Source organism: Pinus tabuliformis, chromosome X, assembly GCF_031772625.1.
Source record: "Pinus tabuliformis cultivar Carrire ecotype Pingquan chromosome X, CPIR1, whole genome shotgun sequence".
Classification (NCBI taxonomy): Eukaryota; Viridiplantae; Streptophyta; class Pinopsida; order Pinales; family Pinaceae; genus Pinus; species Pinus tabuliformis.
The window spans coordinates 251604593-251621340 of NC_142308.1; the positions used below are offsets into that span (position 1 = coordinate 251604593).

The window sequence follows — 16748 nt, forward strand, 5'->3', positions numbered from 1 at the left end:
GAATGAGCTCCAACCGAGAAAGACACAAACTGAAAATAGTATAAAAACTTCTAAATGGTTCGACTATGCAAGACAGATTTGTGAGCGGGATCCCAAGGTTGACCCTCCTTTCATGGTCAACAATAATACTAAGTTCTTCATAGTGCAAGAGGTAGAGATGGGTATCAAGAAGTTGGGTGTTGGAAAAACAAAAGACTTAGTTGAACTCCAAGTGGGGGTTAAAAATTATTGCACCTCACATTACAAAAAATTCAACATCATCATACAATAGGGGTTCCCCACAAATTGGACAACTAGTTTGGCAATACCTCTTTTCAAGAATGGTGACGTCAATAATGTTTCCAATTATAGGATCATAATGATAAACCCCTTGTTTGCAAACTTATTTGGAAACATGCTAGAAAATAAAATCAACAAGTGTGCGGAAGAAAGAGATAAACGTGTTAAAGGGCAAGCAAGTTTTAGATCTAAACATTCCACAGTTGACCATGGTATAGCTTTAAAACACATCATTGAAAAAATTTGGGAGAACAAAAAGAAGTCTTTTGTTGTTCTGTTGATTTCAGAAAGTCTTTGACACGGTCCCTAAGGATAAAGCTTTGGCACAAAAGGGAGGAACTTAAGGTTCCTCCATATCTTAGAGCAGTTAGTGCATAGATTGTATGAAGAGGTTAAAGTCAAAATTAGAACTTCAGCAAACATCTCTGAAAGTTTTAGAAGTGATAGGTTGCACATTGTCTCCCACCCTTTTTGGTTTATATATTGACTAACTTGAAGAGTGACTAAATTCGCAAGGAGGTGATGGTGTCCATTTGGGCGAGTTTGTTATAAGGCTTCTTTTGTATGGGATGACCTTATCCTAATTGCTAAATCTGCTCTTGGTTGAACATTTATGTAGAACGGTGGGGATGCAAGTCAGTGGTAGCAAAACGAAAGTAGTGATTTTCTCTAACAAAATAAAACATAACCAGCATAGGTTTTGCTTCGAAGGCAGCACTCTAGAAGAAGTTGTGGATTACAAATACCTCAGAATTGACTTTAATAGAAATCTAAGTTGGGACAGTTGTAGAAAGAAAAGAACTTTGAGGGGCTAGAAAGTGTTTAGGCTTTTCAAAATAGGAGTAGGGAGGCAAAGTTTGGGCTTTTAGTGACTCTGGTGATTCTCTACAATTGTGAATAGTGGGTCAGCAGTACATTTGACTGCAGTGGAAACAAATTGAGAAAATTAAAAAGCAATTGATTACAAACAAGTTCAAAATTAAAAGCGCAGTGCCTTGTGATATCTTATTAAGTGAAATGGAAGTTGCTCCTATTGAAGCAATTGCTATGGTGCGAGTCATAACATATTTTTTAAAAATGAGCAAATATTTTTTAAAAATGAGCAAAGAAGGCAGATGGCCTAAGGTTGTCTTTAATGACTTATTGTGCAAAAGAAAGAAGACTTGGATGTGACAAAATAACAAATGGTTTAATAAGTGGTGTATTTGTTTGAACATGTGTCGCATAAACAACAAAGAGGTAAAAGCTTTTGTTATGGATAAATTCCAAAAACATACTTGGGATACGGAGCTAGTGAGAAAGAAAAAGTACTATATAAAGAGTTTAATCTCACTTGGTCAATTCTTCTTGGAGAGCCAAAATTCTTATTACTCAGTTAACAACTAATTCTCATCAACTCCATTGTGAAACAAGACTCTAGAAAAAGACAAAAGAAGTGTGAAGAAAGAGCGTATTTTTTGCTCTTCTGGAAAAGTGGAAACAAAAAAGCATTTCATTTTAGAATGTGAGGTCTTCAAAGACCGCAGGGAACGTTATGCAGATATTTTGGCAGTTAACTCTTGGGATAATTTATTTAGTGAAGGGTTTGTCAAGAAATTGGGAGCATTTATTGTGAGGTTTCACAAGAAAAGAACTAAATACAGGAATCAGATGGCGAAATGATCTGTCCCATAAGTTATCTTTAACCTCGTGGACATTAAAAGTAATTTATTTTTTCTATCTTTCATTGGGAATCTGAACTTTGCATTTAGGTGAGTCACCAATTGCATTCCCCAATGCCCAAACAATCTATTAAGATAACTAAACAACAAATAAGAGGGGGCAATAAAAATGCTTCAGTACGAAATTAAACTATGTGAACCAATATCTACATCAAAGTAGAAAACATTTTTCTAATTTGTTTGCAAACATCATCGAGCTTAGCAAGTATACAAATATTGGCATAGTGCCCTGGTCTGGCATAGTAAATATTGGCATAGTGCCATGGTCAATCACAATTTAAATATGCTTTGATGTTTGCATAAAGACGCTTCAAACTATGCAAAACCAGTGCCAAACCAATGCAACATTATTTCATATAGCGGGAGAACAATAAAAATAAAAATGCATTTCCCAACACTTTCATGGAATAATGAATCAGTAATTGCTACTTTTCCTATCATGCGTCAATAAACACAATGTGGCCTCTAAATCAAAAGCAATGGATGACCATACACAATGTGGCCTCTAAATCAAAAGCAATGGATGACCATGCACCATGGCATTTCATGCTGTTCACTTGCAAGAACCTCCATTGATTATCCATTGATGCTCAATCAGCTCCAAATCATCTCGGCTCTCTCCCCTGAAAGAGCTTTCTACCCTCGCTTGTCTTAGGCTATAATTGCTTTGTTAACGCATATCAAACATATTCGCAATAAGCCCTTGCCAAAGAAAAATAGGAAAGGATTTAAAAAACAGGTGTGACAATGTTTGGAGAAACCGATCAACGCTACCTACTGGCGTTTGAATTGTAATTTTAGCAATCGTGATATTAAAAAATTATTAGAATTCCTCAGACCTTCATAGTTGGATCACAGTGCACCTGACGCTAGTGTGATACTAGTATGCTAGTATCACACTATGATAGTATCATAGTTGGATACTAGTGTGATACTAGTATGCCACATACATACCAATGCCCATGTTGCCCACATACATTAGTTTTACTTTTATTTCATTCTCTTGGATAACGAAGTTTTGTCTTTGTCCACATAATTTTAGACTAGTTAAAAGAGAAAATCAATAAAGTTTTAATAATTTACAGCATACTTTATATTTCTTCTAAAATATGTTGTTTAAATTTTTTTGCAAAATTGATTTTGTAACATTAAATTAATATAAAGTCCACCCTATTTAACTACAAACTTAAAAGAATACTCATTCTTAGGGCATAGAATGATGAACAAAATAAAGAATTCAAAAATATATAATACAATCTCATGCTAAATCATTAGATTGCAGCAGGATGTCACAATACTATGGTGTTAATTTATTTGTTTTAATTTAAATATAATAAAATAATAAAAACTAACGTATAGTATAAATGAAAATCAAAGTCGAAAATATAAATGGATGCTACTTGTTTGTACATTCTCATGAAATGATTACTCAAGAAAGCACGGTAAATATATTTATATCCCCTTGTAGTTATCAAGTTTTCATGAAATAACATTGATCTTTGCATCTCTTGCTTTATGTAAGTAATTCATGTTTATTTTGATATAAGATATATACCATATCACTGGAAAAGGCATGCAGTCAAATGGCAAAGTTTTTCGAATGGCCTGCTGCCTCCCCAAATTTCACTCTTACTGCTTATTACACCAGGCAGGTTTTCCTTTTGGACTAGCTGCCATGGATTATCACGAGTTCATGTATAGTTCAATTGTGTTAAGCACACCACACGTCATGGTAAGTGATAGATGTCAAATTCAGACACTGCAGTGATATATCGAGGACATTACCTTAAGTTCCAAAAATACAACAAAGCAAGTTCTTCGAAGGGCCTGCTGTCAGACCAAATTTCACTCTTAGTGCCTACATCAGGAAGATTACCGTTTGGATTAGCTGGTTATGGATTATCAAAAATTCATGTATTGTTCAATTGTGTTAAAGCGTACCACATACGTCATGGTAAGGCATAGATGTCAAATTCAGACACTGCAGTGATGTATCAAGGACATTACTTAAAGTCCCAAAAATACAACAAAGCTTTTACGACAGTATTGTAGAAAAGTTACTTACACTGCTGCTCATGGGACATCAGGACAAATACCTGCAAACAGGCCTAGTACGTCTCCAAAATTTCAGAGATGGGACATTATACCATTTTCTCTATTGCAAGTTAGATATTGTAATATTCGCTCCACATTCTGGGAAATATGTCTGATACTAATGAAGGTTTACCAGCAACAATTTAAATCAATCCTCTCTCATTTATCTTAACATCATTTTACAACCAGTAGTGGAGTAAACCTTCTCTCTGCTTCAAGCTCTCAAGTAACGTAATGGAAATATGGGTTTTCTTTAAATATAGGCTATTGTACATAAATCTAGAAGGCCCAATTTTCAGAAGGTAATCTAAGAATTTCTTCCAATGACCAAACCAATGACTACTGAGACTGCAACCACTACTAACATGATTTTGATGTCAGGGATGATAGGCCTAGATAATTTGACATCTACAACGGTTCCAAGACCAGAAACAGGCACTGATTGGCATTCTGACACACTTTTTGCCTTCATATCCTTCAAGTACGAAGATGAAAAGCTCTCCTCAAAGTCTCCCAAACTTCTAGGCCCTCCCCTCAAAAGCAGATTCTCAGAGACCATATCCTGCAGTTTCAATAACATTTGCCATACACAATTAAACCTTCCATAAGTCATAAAACTTAAAAGCAATAGATAAGACCACATCTAAATCATACTTTATTCCTATTCAGTGAATATCGATCACATCTAAATCATACTTTATTCCTATTCAGTGAATATCGATCGAATTAATAAAGCATTTTCCTGGTGTCCAGAAAAAGCATGAAATCGTACCACTGAAATTTATTTGAACGTATGTTGCATCTAGAAAAAGATGTGAAATTAATGAGAACTACTTGATGTGAAATTAATGAAACTACTTTTTTATGTATTGATCCTGAGTTTATTCAATAGTGTTAATTTTTTGCAAAGCTAGCACCCAGAACTTAATTCGCTACTAGGTTCGCTAACACAATAAATTTTAGTGGAAGCAAAATATACCAATCTCAAACACAATGACACAACAGATCCTACCCAATCACAGCTCTTCATTAATAAAACCTTAGAACTTACTTCCACTGAGAAAATACAGGATATAAAATGAACATGGATCTGATCCAGCAGATCTGCTATAGATTAGTGCTCGATCTTCTCTGCAGATCTGCTATAGATTAGTGCTCGATCTTCTCTGCAGATCTGGATCTCCAGTCTCTCTGCACTCCCTTAAACCCAGGGCACCACTCACTAAGATGTCTCTTTCAATCTTGTGTTGTTGTAATGCGTCTTTCTCATCTCCTTGTGTTAATTTTAGTTAACAATGGTATGTTCTATACTTAGACAATTACTTCAATGTTCTTTTAGCAGCCCAATGACAATTTCCAAATTAGTTTCCAATAGCAATCACATTAACCATAAATCACATTGACAGTGACTGTAGATAGAACATAAATAATAAAATGCAGAAGACAAGCCACGACAAGAGAACACCAGATTTGGCGAATGGCAGGGAAAAAGGGCAAGATGAGGAAAACTCTCTGACCAATTATTCTTATTATTATATCGTATGTTCAGCAGAGAGAGAGGGGGTACAAAAATAAGTCAAAATTGACTTGTCAAACCACTGTCAAAACAGCCCCTGTAAAATTCTGCAATTCTGACCTGATAAATTCTGCAATTCTGACCTTGGTCAACAGCAGTCAAATCAGCCCTAACTAGAAATTCAACAGCAGTCAAACTTCTCCAAAACAGTTTGATCAACCAAAGTCAGCCCAACCCTGCAGTCAGCTCTGGTCATCATGCCCAGAATACCTCGGTTTCTGTGCCAATAGATGTAGCTCTCCAAAACCGAAATTTTGACCCAAAAATCGCAGGCACACCTGGTCAATGCACCCCTCGTCAACATTGGTCAAACCTGCAACAGATTCCTGTAATTTGTCCTGAAATTCGTCCTTCTTTGCTACCATACGTGTGAGGAAAAGAGATGCCCAATGAGTTGTACGAACCAATCAGAGGAGGAGAGAGAAGAATATGTTGAGTTGATGAAGTGCCAAATGAGGGTGGAGGTCTCTCTTATTTATACAAGTCGTTGAGAGTCAAAAGACATGTCTGTTGGGCTTCATGAGCCTACATGATGATGTGGCCAACCTTGACAATTTGCACGTGTGGACTTGACCTCAAAAACATATTTCCCTTGTCCAAATTTGATGATCTTTAGGTCAATTTTGGTCCTCTCGAAAAGAGGAATTCAATGCAATAATCATATCCATCATATGAGCTGTCTAAAGTGGAATTTGGCCCTAGTTGCCAATTTTAACACTCCCTCTCAACTAGGGAGAATTCCACCTGCCAATCCATCCATCAACATGCCATCCTGTCATCATGTACCATCCATGCATCTCATCTCAACTCTGTAGAACGTTGATGTAATAATGAAGAAGAATCAATTGAGAGGGAGTCACAAGACCTTGCCACTCTCCATTGACCGAAGTCGGTCCAGAGGTAAAACCACAATCAGACTTGATCCTAGATCAAGTTGTTGAACAGCATGCATCCTAGACATAGGAAGTATGGCAGTACACGATGCGTCCATTGTAGTGCTATGGTCCTTATCCACTTTTCCCAACTCATTGGCCAGATGAGAGATACTACCCATGAGTCTCGGACTACATGGGTAGGATGTATGCTGGGGCATCCGCAACAGAAGGTGAACCACTCATCCTATGCATATGTCATCAATCATAGGGGAAGGTGAACCACTCACCCTACACACGTTGAAAAATGTAACTAGGTTCGGTCTTCATAATGATTTTGTGTAATTGATGTAAAGAAGAATAAAATTATGTTGTTATGCTCGAGTCATGGTTTCATGCTCAAGGATTTTTATATTAGTAAAAACTCCCATTATGATCTATTAGATTTGGTCATCAAGTCATAAAGTCTATTGAGTCAATGTCATGTATTGAAGACCCATTTTGGACATGTTACACATTGTAAAAAAGAGAATTTAATTGAGTCACAAACCTTCCAAGACCTTGTCACAAGCACTCCCTCATGTCAACCTTCAAAAGAGATGAAGATGTTTCTAGAATGACAAGTCGGCCTACCCCTTGGCACAAGTCGACCTATTTCAAGGAACAAATCACTATATATAAAGTGAGCTCGGCCTCACTTAGGACACAATTCGGTCAAGCAACTAAAATAAGAAGAAGTGCGAGAATCACAAGGAGAATAGCCTCATAACCAGCAAGAAGCAAAGGAAGAAGAGCGAAGGAATTTGGGACTGTTTTTGGGTCATCTTCCTCACACGTGTGATAGAAACTAGGGTTTCTGCAGTAGGGTTACACTAGCCCTTATAGAAGCCAAGTAAAAGGTCACTAAACCATCAATCTTGCTATTCGAGGTTACAAGGAGAAGCCCTCAAGCCAAGCAAAGAAGAAAAACATCATCAAGATCCATAATTCAGCCCACACGTGTGATTTTGCAGAAGTTTCAGGGAGCGGTGAATTGCAAATCTGTAGAAGAAGGTCGAAATACTAGTGTAGCCAAAATTTACAGTGATAAAAGTCAATTTGACAGTGTTGAGTTGGGGAAGAAGAAGAAGCTGTGAAGAAGGGTCTTGTGACTTGGTCTTGGAGAGGTTATTGTGTCAAGGGTCTTGGTCTTGGTCTTGGTATTCGTCAATTGAAGTTTCTATAAGAAGAAGAATTCGTTTGGGTTTTCCTCTCAAGTTGGAGAGGTTTTGGCCCTGGCTGATCGCCTACATTTTATGTCTCTTGTCTCCTTATTGTTTATAATTTGGTAGTTATTTGATGAAAAGGAACACTATAATAATCTAAGTCAAGAGAAGAACCTAATCTAAATAAGTAAAAAGCATTCACAAGCAGTTATCATTACAAGAGAAATCACTTAATCCTAATGCCCTAGATTTCTCAACATGGTATCAGAGCTAAGGTAACAAATCAAGGAAGGGCAGCTCATCAAGAGACACTCAAGCATTCAAGGATTGAAACTCTAGAAGGGCATCAAAGCAGATCTAAAAGATCATCTCATCCTAAAAGCATCTTGAAGTCAAGTGTCAAAACCCTAAATCGAAGAAGAAGTCTACACCAAAAGAAGTATTGGGAACCTCGCTCAAGTCATCATCAAAATAAAAGGACCACAAAAGACCCTACCTCTACTCAAGTTGAAAAGATCTACAAAGCAAAGTAACTTTAAGTCTACTCATCCAAGAGAAGCAAGATCAAGGACGTTGTCATCATCATCAAAAGTTCTAAGGTGATCTCCCTCTCTTTGGAGCCAAGGATCACTCTTGAAGAAAACTATCTTCATCAAGGAGAAGTTTTCTATTATCTATATCATCATCAAATTCAAGGAAGCAGCAAGTGGAAGAAGCATCTTCACAAGTATATTTATGTCTACATCTGAATCTGTCAAAATGTCTTTTTGCAAGGAAAGCAACAAGTTGGTTGGGGCTTCAAACTTTCTTGCATGGAAGAAGAGGACAGATCTGAATCTCATTGAAAATGAGGTCATGGAACATGTTAAGGGCTCAATCTCCAAACCTCCAAAAGAAGATGCTCAAGCACTTGCAAGGTTCATGAAAGGGGAAGTAAGGGCTCAAAGGATTCTCATAGAATCCATCAAGGATCCCCTCATTCCATATGTATCTAAACTCGAAACTTCAAAAGAAATATATGACAAACTGGTAGAGTTGTTTTCTGTAAGCACTACAGGAGAAGTTATCTCATTAAGGCAAGAACTCTACAAGCTAAGGATATCAAAAGAAGAAGGAATAGCCTCATACTTTATGAGGATATCTGAAATAAGGGATCAACTTCAAGATCTGGGAGAAATAATGTCTGACAAAGAGATGACCACCGTAGTACTAAATGCACTACCAAAGGAATGGGGTAACTTCACATCAAGCATTTATGGGAAGAAGGAAGCTACTCCATTCAAGGATCTATGGTCACTATGCAAGATTGAAGAAACCAGGCTGAAGGCAAAAACTGATGTAGGATCAAGTGAACAAAATCAAGCATATGCTACAATGACAAAAAGAAAAGGAAAATTTGGAAAGTTTGGTCCTCAAAAAAAGAAGAAGAATATGGCCAAGGTTCAATGCTATGGATGTCAAGAATATGGGCATTACAAGGGAGATTGTTGTTAAATTTGGACAACTAGGTCCAAACTCCATGTTCTGATGCTCAGATTAAGAGGCTAATATTTTTGTTGGATTCCTCTTTCTGAGAGGTGTAAAATCCATATAAAAATAGTCTTAATCCGATGAGCAGAACTTATATTTTGAATTTATTATTCTTAATAAATTATATGTGCAAGGTCAGCCAGTTTTGTAATGTAGGCTCACATGCCCAACAGATGTGTCACACACCCTCATTGATGGATATATATACAGGAAAAGTTGGAGAGAATTTGAGGAGAACACAACTCACATCTTCCTCTCTCATCCTAAAAGTACGAGCTATCTGGAGAACGAATTTCAGCCACACGTGGGAAGGACGAAGAGGATTTCTCTGCTAGGGTTTCTGCTGCTAGGGTTTCGCAAAAGTTCTACTGGTTGGAGGGTTGTTGTGACACATGCTGGGCTGGCTGACCAAAGGAGACTTTGCTGGTTGAAGCATCCTGTTGACCGCCGAAACGAACACATACATTTTTCTTCTTTCTGATTTGTCTTCTGTAAGATCTGCTTATATGTTCTATCTGCATTTTGCTTATCTACTTGTATGATTGCTGTGAGAAAAGTGAAATTGCTCTTAGCATAGAACATCTACAAAACTTTACATGGTATCAGAGCTGAGGTGAAGACAAACTCTATCTATAGCAATCATCATCGAAGGATGGACTTCACTCTCTGATCTCGGATAAAAGGCAAGGAAACTTACGAATAAGGCTGGAGAATACGCACTATCTTATGCGCATGAAGCCAAGGTAATTTCGTAAAGATTCGGACTTGGTTTTATAGTTGCAGTGGAGGGTCGAAGATCTGATGAAGGTTAAAGACGCGGGCAGTTGTTGGAGCATATAAACAAGCAGGTTTATTTGGAGTAAACAGCGCAGAGGTTATATCCAAACAACGAACTGACGCGGTCGTTGGGACGTTGTTCATAAGCGCAGGCTTACGGTATAAGCGCAGGTTATCCGTGACCTAGACTTGTGAACAAGAAGAGAATAATACGACGGGGGAGCGAGAATAGTCTGACTGTTGCGGGCAAGGACTGTTCTATAGCCTCGAATACGGACAGCAGCTTGATTATACCATTGCGCAAAGCATGTCATATATATCTAGCGGACTGGTCGGATAGAACGATCAAAGTATTTATTGGTGGTCTGGTTATAAACTGTTGGTAGATAACATTCAGACTGCCGGACGTGTAACGCACAGGTTTATAGAAGGCGTATAAACCACTTGGAGGTCTACACGTATGCGGGATTGTCAGAATAGTTATCTTGGGCTAGCGGTGGGATAAAAGACTGTCTCCAGGTTGAAACCGTGGATCAACACGTGGATAAGGATCTACAGATAGTTACAGGATCGTTGGCAGACGATCGCGTGACTGCAATATATATATACGGGTTTATATATATATGTTGATATATTTCTGCTGAGACGACGCGTGGACCGGTAATCATATGCGCAGGTATATGTATACGCATATACGCTGGTGCATTGGATAAACCAGGTGGAAGTTGACACAGCAGAGGGCTGACACGTGGCGGAGAGTCACGGAAGTTGCGTGCAGGCCTTCCGACGATCAACGTGGGCAGAAGACCATAGCACTATTGCGCAGGATTGTATAAGCGCTGGAGCACTTAGTCAATAGCGCGGAAGAAAAACTGTCACGTGGCAGATACATGGCGTAGCATGGGTTGCGCAGGCATATCTGGTTATTGACATGTGGACATCGAGCTATCGATTGACATATCGATACGGGTGGACGGTTGCAGGACTGTCACGTGGACGTGGACAGAGTATATCATTACGCTGTTTGTAAGGAGCGCTGGGGTGTTTTAATAAACAGCGTAATAATATACGCATACAGCCGGTTATTGAGTTCGTGGAATGATTGGTTCACGGGAGGGAGATACACGACAGCGCAGGGATTGCGCACTCTTGTCGTGGAGTTTTCCTGTGAACCGAAACATGGTTTGTACAGTCACTATATATATATGTGATGGAAAGATCTTCGGATCCCTCACTGCTTTTGCATAGTCTCACTGTCTCGGTTTAAGAAAGATCACAATGATCCTACAGTCACAATCACAACACGGCATACTCGCAGTCACAGTTATGATGATTCCAGATAGACGCAATACATATAATGACTAAGGTCTCAGGTATATTCGCGTGATATAAAGATCTCACAAAGTGACTCACCTAGTCTCGACATATAAATGCAGTAAGCATATGTGGAGTTTTTATAATGATACTCTGTCTTGTTATATATAGTATGGTCGATGGTAATCATGATCTTGGTCAGATTCTTGATGAAAATCTCTGTATAAATCTCTGAAATTTTGAGGCAGAAAATGTTATGCGAAGAAGCAGTGCTGATTTGGATGAATGTGCAGCAGTTTAGTAGTGATAACATCGATGATACAGGCAGTGATGATATCAGTGATGCAATAACAGGGACCTCAGTGTAGTAGCAATAATGATGATGGTCTCAGCAGTGTCTGAGAAAGGGATTGATGATCTTGGTCTTGGAGTGGCAGAATAAGTCTGTATCATGATCTCGGTCTAGTATTGATTATGAGAAGATCTTGAGATCTCAGTGTTATAGCTATGGTTTCGGTAAAAGCACAGAGATTATCTCAGTAAAAGAACAGTAAAGTTCTCAGTGAGAATGTTACAGTAAAACAAGCAGTCATGATCTTATTCTGTTATGAAGACAAGGTCCTGAGCATGATCCTGGCTATGATGAAGGTAAGGTCCTGATCCCTATCTAGGTGTAGCTATCATAAAGACCTCATTGTTATAAAGGTTTGGTACTCAAACAAGACAATTTAGTATAGCTAAGACTCAATGCTATGGGAAGGTTATGAAGAAGAATTCATATCATCTGAAGGATAGAGGAATCTTAAGGAAAGAGCGAGTAATAAATCTCCAATATGAATGAGATGGTATCCCTTTCGATAAGATCCTATCAGAAGTCCTTGCAGATATGATCATGGTAAGAAGATGCATCATAGCATCATGAAAACAAGAGCTCGTATTGGAATCATGAAGAACATAGCTCTTGGGAATCTCATTGGATATTAAAGGAAAGGAAGAAGTTATCCAAGACAAAGGGGAACATTCCGAGAAAGCAAAAAGCCGTGTAGATACCAAGGGTATCTAGCTGCCATGAGTAATATTATACAATCTGAACCTGGATCTTTTGAGGAAGCCATCAAGCATCAAGTCTGGAAGGATGCTATGCATGAAGAATATGAGGCTATTATGAAGAATGATGTCTGGGATGTGGTCCCGAGACCGAAGGACAAATCTGTGGTCACCGCTAAATGGCTCTACAAGATTAAACATGGATCTGATGGGAGTGCTGAAAAGTTTAAGGCAAGATTTGTTGCCCGTGGCTTCTCTCAAAAGGAAGGAATTGACTATGACGATATATTTGCACCTGTGGCTCGATATACCACCATCCGATCCATCATAGCCCTTGCTGCTACGCAAGGATGGAGTCTTCATCAGATGGATGTCAAGACCGTTTTTCTGCATGGTGCAATAAAGGAAGAGGTGTATGTAGAACAACCTCTGGGATTTGAAGTTCAAGATCGAGACATTTATGTCTGCAGGTTGAAGAAAGCCCTCTATGGGTTAAAGCAAGCACCCAGAGCTTGGTATGAGAGGATGGATAGTTACTTGATGAAGTTGGGCTTCACTCGAAGCAATGCTGATCCAAACCTTTACTTTAAGGTTGTGGAAGGAAAGCCTCTCATTCTAGTGCTGTATGTAGACGACCTCTTCCTGACAGGTGATGACCCTCTCATTCATCAATGTAAGAGGGAGCTTGCTGCTGAGTTCGAGATGAAAGACCTAGGACTGATGCACTATTTCCTAGGCCTGGAGGTCTGGTAGAGACCTGGAGAGATTTTCCTTTCTCAAGGAAAGTATATTGTGAAGCTTCTGGAAAAATTTGGGATGGTGGACTGTAAGTCCGTGTCGACACCAATGGAACTCAACTTTAAGAAGTTGAGTGGCAGCGCTGCAGGGCCTATCTTGGCCAATCCTACTGAGTATCGTCAACTCATAGGAGCTTTGATGTTCTTAGTGAACACCCGTCCGAACATATGTTTTGCAGTGAATACTTTGAGTCAACAGATGGTTGAGCCTCATCATTTTCACTAGGTTGGTGCCAAGAATCTTTTGAGATATCTTCGGGGCACGATAAACCATGGGCTGAGATACACTGCCGGGAGTGTGATACTCCGGGGATATACTGATGCCGATTGGGCTGGCAGTGTGGTGGATCGTAAGAGCACATCTGGATGTTGTTTCAATCTTGGTTCTGCTTCGATCTCATGGATGAGCAGGAAGCAGAAGTCGGTGGCTTTGAGCACCGCGGAGGCCGAATACATTGCTGCTAGTATGGCCTGTTGTGAAGCAGTTTGGTTGAGGAAGCTCTTTAGTGAGTTGTTCCAACATGTGCTAGATACCACTGTAATACTCTGTGATAATCAGAGTGGGATTCGTATGACTGAGAATCCTGTGTTCCACGTCCGATCCAAGCATATTGATATCAGGTACCACTTTATCCGGGATATGGTACAGCAAGGCGCCGTAAGGCTCGATCATATAGGAACTGATGAGCAGGTCGCGGATATTCTCACTAAGCCCCTGGGGAAGGTCAAGTTCCTAACCTTCCGTGAGAGTCTTGGTGTCGTGGAAAGACCCTATGATGTGGGTCCTGTTGGACGATGAGCTCTGGGAGCTCTGGGGGGCTTTGGGGATAGCTTCTCGGAGCTATAAGCACTCAAAATGCTTCTGCCCCACCCTTGTGATTATTGAGCTGGTTCGCCACTCATTTAATCGGTGCCCTGTATGCATCCTACCCATTGAGTTCAGGGCTCATGGGAAGTACCTCTCATTTGGCCAATGAGGTGTGGAAAAGCTATAGACTATTAGCAAAGACTGATGGACGCATCAGAGATTGCCGTACTCTCTATCTAGGATGACATGGTCCAACCACTTGATCTGGGATCAAGATTTGTGAGGTCTGGGACCTCTGGACTGATTATGTCAGTCGGGGAATGATGTCTTTGTGACTGACCCACTTCTGTTCTGAAATAAAGAAGCCAGCAAAGCAAGTTTCGGCGGGATGACTCACGATGTTAATTGCACTAATAGATGGAGTTCTCCCTAGTTGAGAGGGAGTGTTAAATTTGGACAACTAGGTCCAAACTCCATGTTCTGATGCTCAAATTAAGAGGCTAATATTTTTGTTGGATTCCTCTTTCTGAAAGGTGTAAAATCCATATAAAAATAGTCTTAATCCGATGAGCAGAACTTATATTTTGAATTTATTATTCTTAATAAATTATATGTGCAAGGTCAGCCAGTTTTGTAATGTAGGCTCACATGCCCAACAGATGTGTCACACACCCTCATTGATGGATATATATACAGGAAAAGTTGGAGAGAATTTGAGGAGAACACAACTCACATCTTCCTCTCTCATCCTAAAAGTACGAGCTATCTGGAGAACGAATTTCAGCCACACGTGGGAAGGACGAAGAGGATTTCTCTGCTAGGGTTTCTGCTGCTAGGGTTTCGCAGAAGTTCTACTGGTTGGAGGGTTGTTGTGACACATGTTGGGCTGGCTGACCAAAGGAGACTTTGCTGGTTGAAGCATCCTGTTGACCGCCGAAACGAACACATACATTTTTCTTCTTTCTGATTTGTCTTCTGTAAGATCTGCTTATATGTTCTATCTGCATTTTGCTTATCTACTTGTATGATTGTTGTGAGAAAAGTGAAATTGCTCTTAGCATAGAACATCTACAAAACTTTACAATTGTCCTAAGCTCAAGAAGGACAATAACAAAAGAGGAAGAGAAGAAGCCCATATCACCGAAGAAGTGGAGGAAGCTGAAAAGAGGAAGTAAAAGATCTCTACTATGATTGAGATAGTCTTCCTCACCTAGTTCTTTTCAAGTTTTTGGTTTTCAAGTTTTCTGTTGTAACATATGACCATCATGAGTCACTAAGGAGCATCATAGGATGCATCATGGCATCATAGAAACATTGAAAGCAAAAGCTCGTGACATCATCATAGAGAAGCATGAAAGATAGCTGAAATAAAAGTCTATGGAAATCACCTATGAAAGGATATAGCTCATTAGAAGCATAAGTGGTACTTATGAGAAAAAGGAAAAGTCTTCTAGTACAAAGTACATCATACATCAGTCAAAAGGAAATATTCACTGAATGAGGATACTCAAGATCCTTTGTTGGAATCTTCATTGGAAGGTTCGCCAATTAAAAAGAAGCAAGTGTTTCATCAAGAATTCCAGCTTGTGAGAATTTATGGGATGATGGAATGATGTCAAAAGAAGTGAAGCAAATGAAGGAATTCTTTCAATCAAGGAAGTTGTTTAAGGAAGTCTAGATGACCTAAAGGAAAAAATGAGGTATATATGCTTGTATTTGATCAAATAGGGTCATGTCATATGGTTGCAGGTAACATGGATAAATGCTCTATCTCGAGCGCATGATCAAAAAAGATCTCCTCCTTTGAAAGGATACAGGAAGGCATGGGTCACACATTGACTAGATGAAATCAACCTAATATGTCCTCATATGAAATATGAGGTGATTGACAATAAATAGGATCTTTGATTAGAAGTTCTTGGGAAAAGAAATATGTGAAAAAAGAAAGGAAGAGATCATGAAATTTGCAACTATGAAGAAGGCAATCAACATCCAAAGACTAGAAGATTTGACTATGATATCTCCTTGAAAGATATAAAGACCTTGATGAAGTCTGAAAAAGAAAGAGACCCTTGACAATATATATCTTTTGGAGATGTGTCAATATGCATGCAAGATGTTGATGCAAACAAAAATAAGTCCTAATGAAAGACCATCACAAAGGTAATTTTGATCTAATGTTCATTTCTTATTTTTGAACACATATCTGGATGGACTTATGCAAGGATGCTATGGGAAGAACTATGAAAGTCTTCTACAACCAACAATCGTGTGGCAAGATGAAAGGTCCTTAAGGAAACATGATATGAAGAAGGCAACATGGCATGAAGGAAGGCCATATATGGACCAATGGATCACTTTCCAATGAAAGAAATGATGACATGACTCATGGATGAAAGTGATGGATGGTCTATGCCCTACGAAGAGGTCCCAAAAGATGTAAACTCTATGACAAAGAAGAAATTCATGACATCAGGGAAAGGAGTTCTACAAGCAGTTGTTTATCCCATGATCTCCACCTAGAGAGCTGCTGGAAGCAAGTCCCTGGGCAAGAGGGAGCCTGGTCAAGTCCCTAGTTAAGAGGGACCTTGGGTACATTCCTTCTACATGAATGGGTACATTCCTTTAGTGGAATGAGTATGTCCTCCCTAAGTTGTGAGGGAGAGATAGACACATCATTCTTGTCTTCACTTGGGAAGATAGAATGGAGGATTGGGTAAGCATCTGG

The 16748-nt window shown here is 39.2% G+C and overlaps 1 protein-coding gene across 7 annotated transcripts in view; it reads right to left on the bottom strand.

The window, feature by feature from the left end:
• Nucleotides 1-4125: 4125 nt before the first annotated feature.
• Nucleotides 4126-16748, bottom strand: part of LOC149139322 (WPP domain-interacting tail-anchored protein 2-like) — a 62717-nt gene continuing 50094 nt past the window's right edge. For all 7 annotated transcript variants that reach the window (XM_089449202.1, XM_089449203.1, XM_089449200.1 and 4 more), the window contains one exon: nt 4126-4656. In XM_089449202.1, coding sequence (XP_089305328.1) covers nt 4402-4656 — 255 coding nt within the window. In that variant the 3' untranslated portion in view covers nt 4126-4401. The remainder of the gene's footprint in view (nt 4657-16748) is intronic.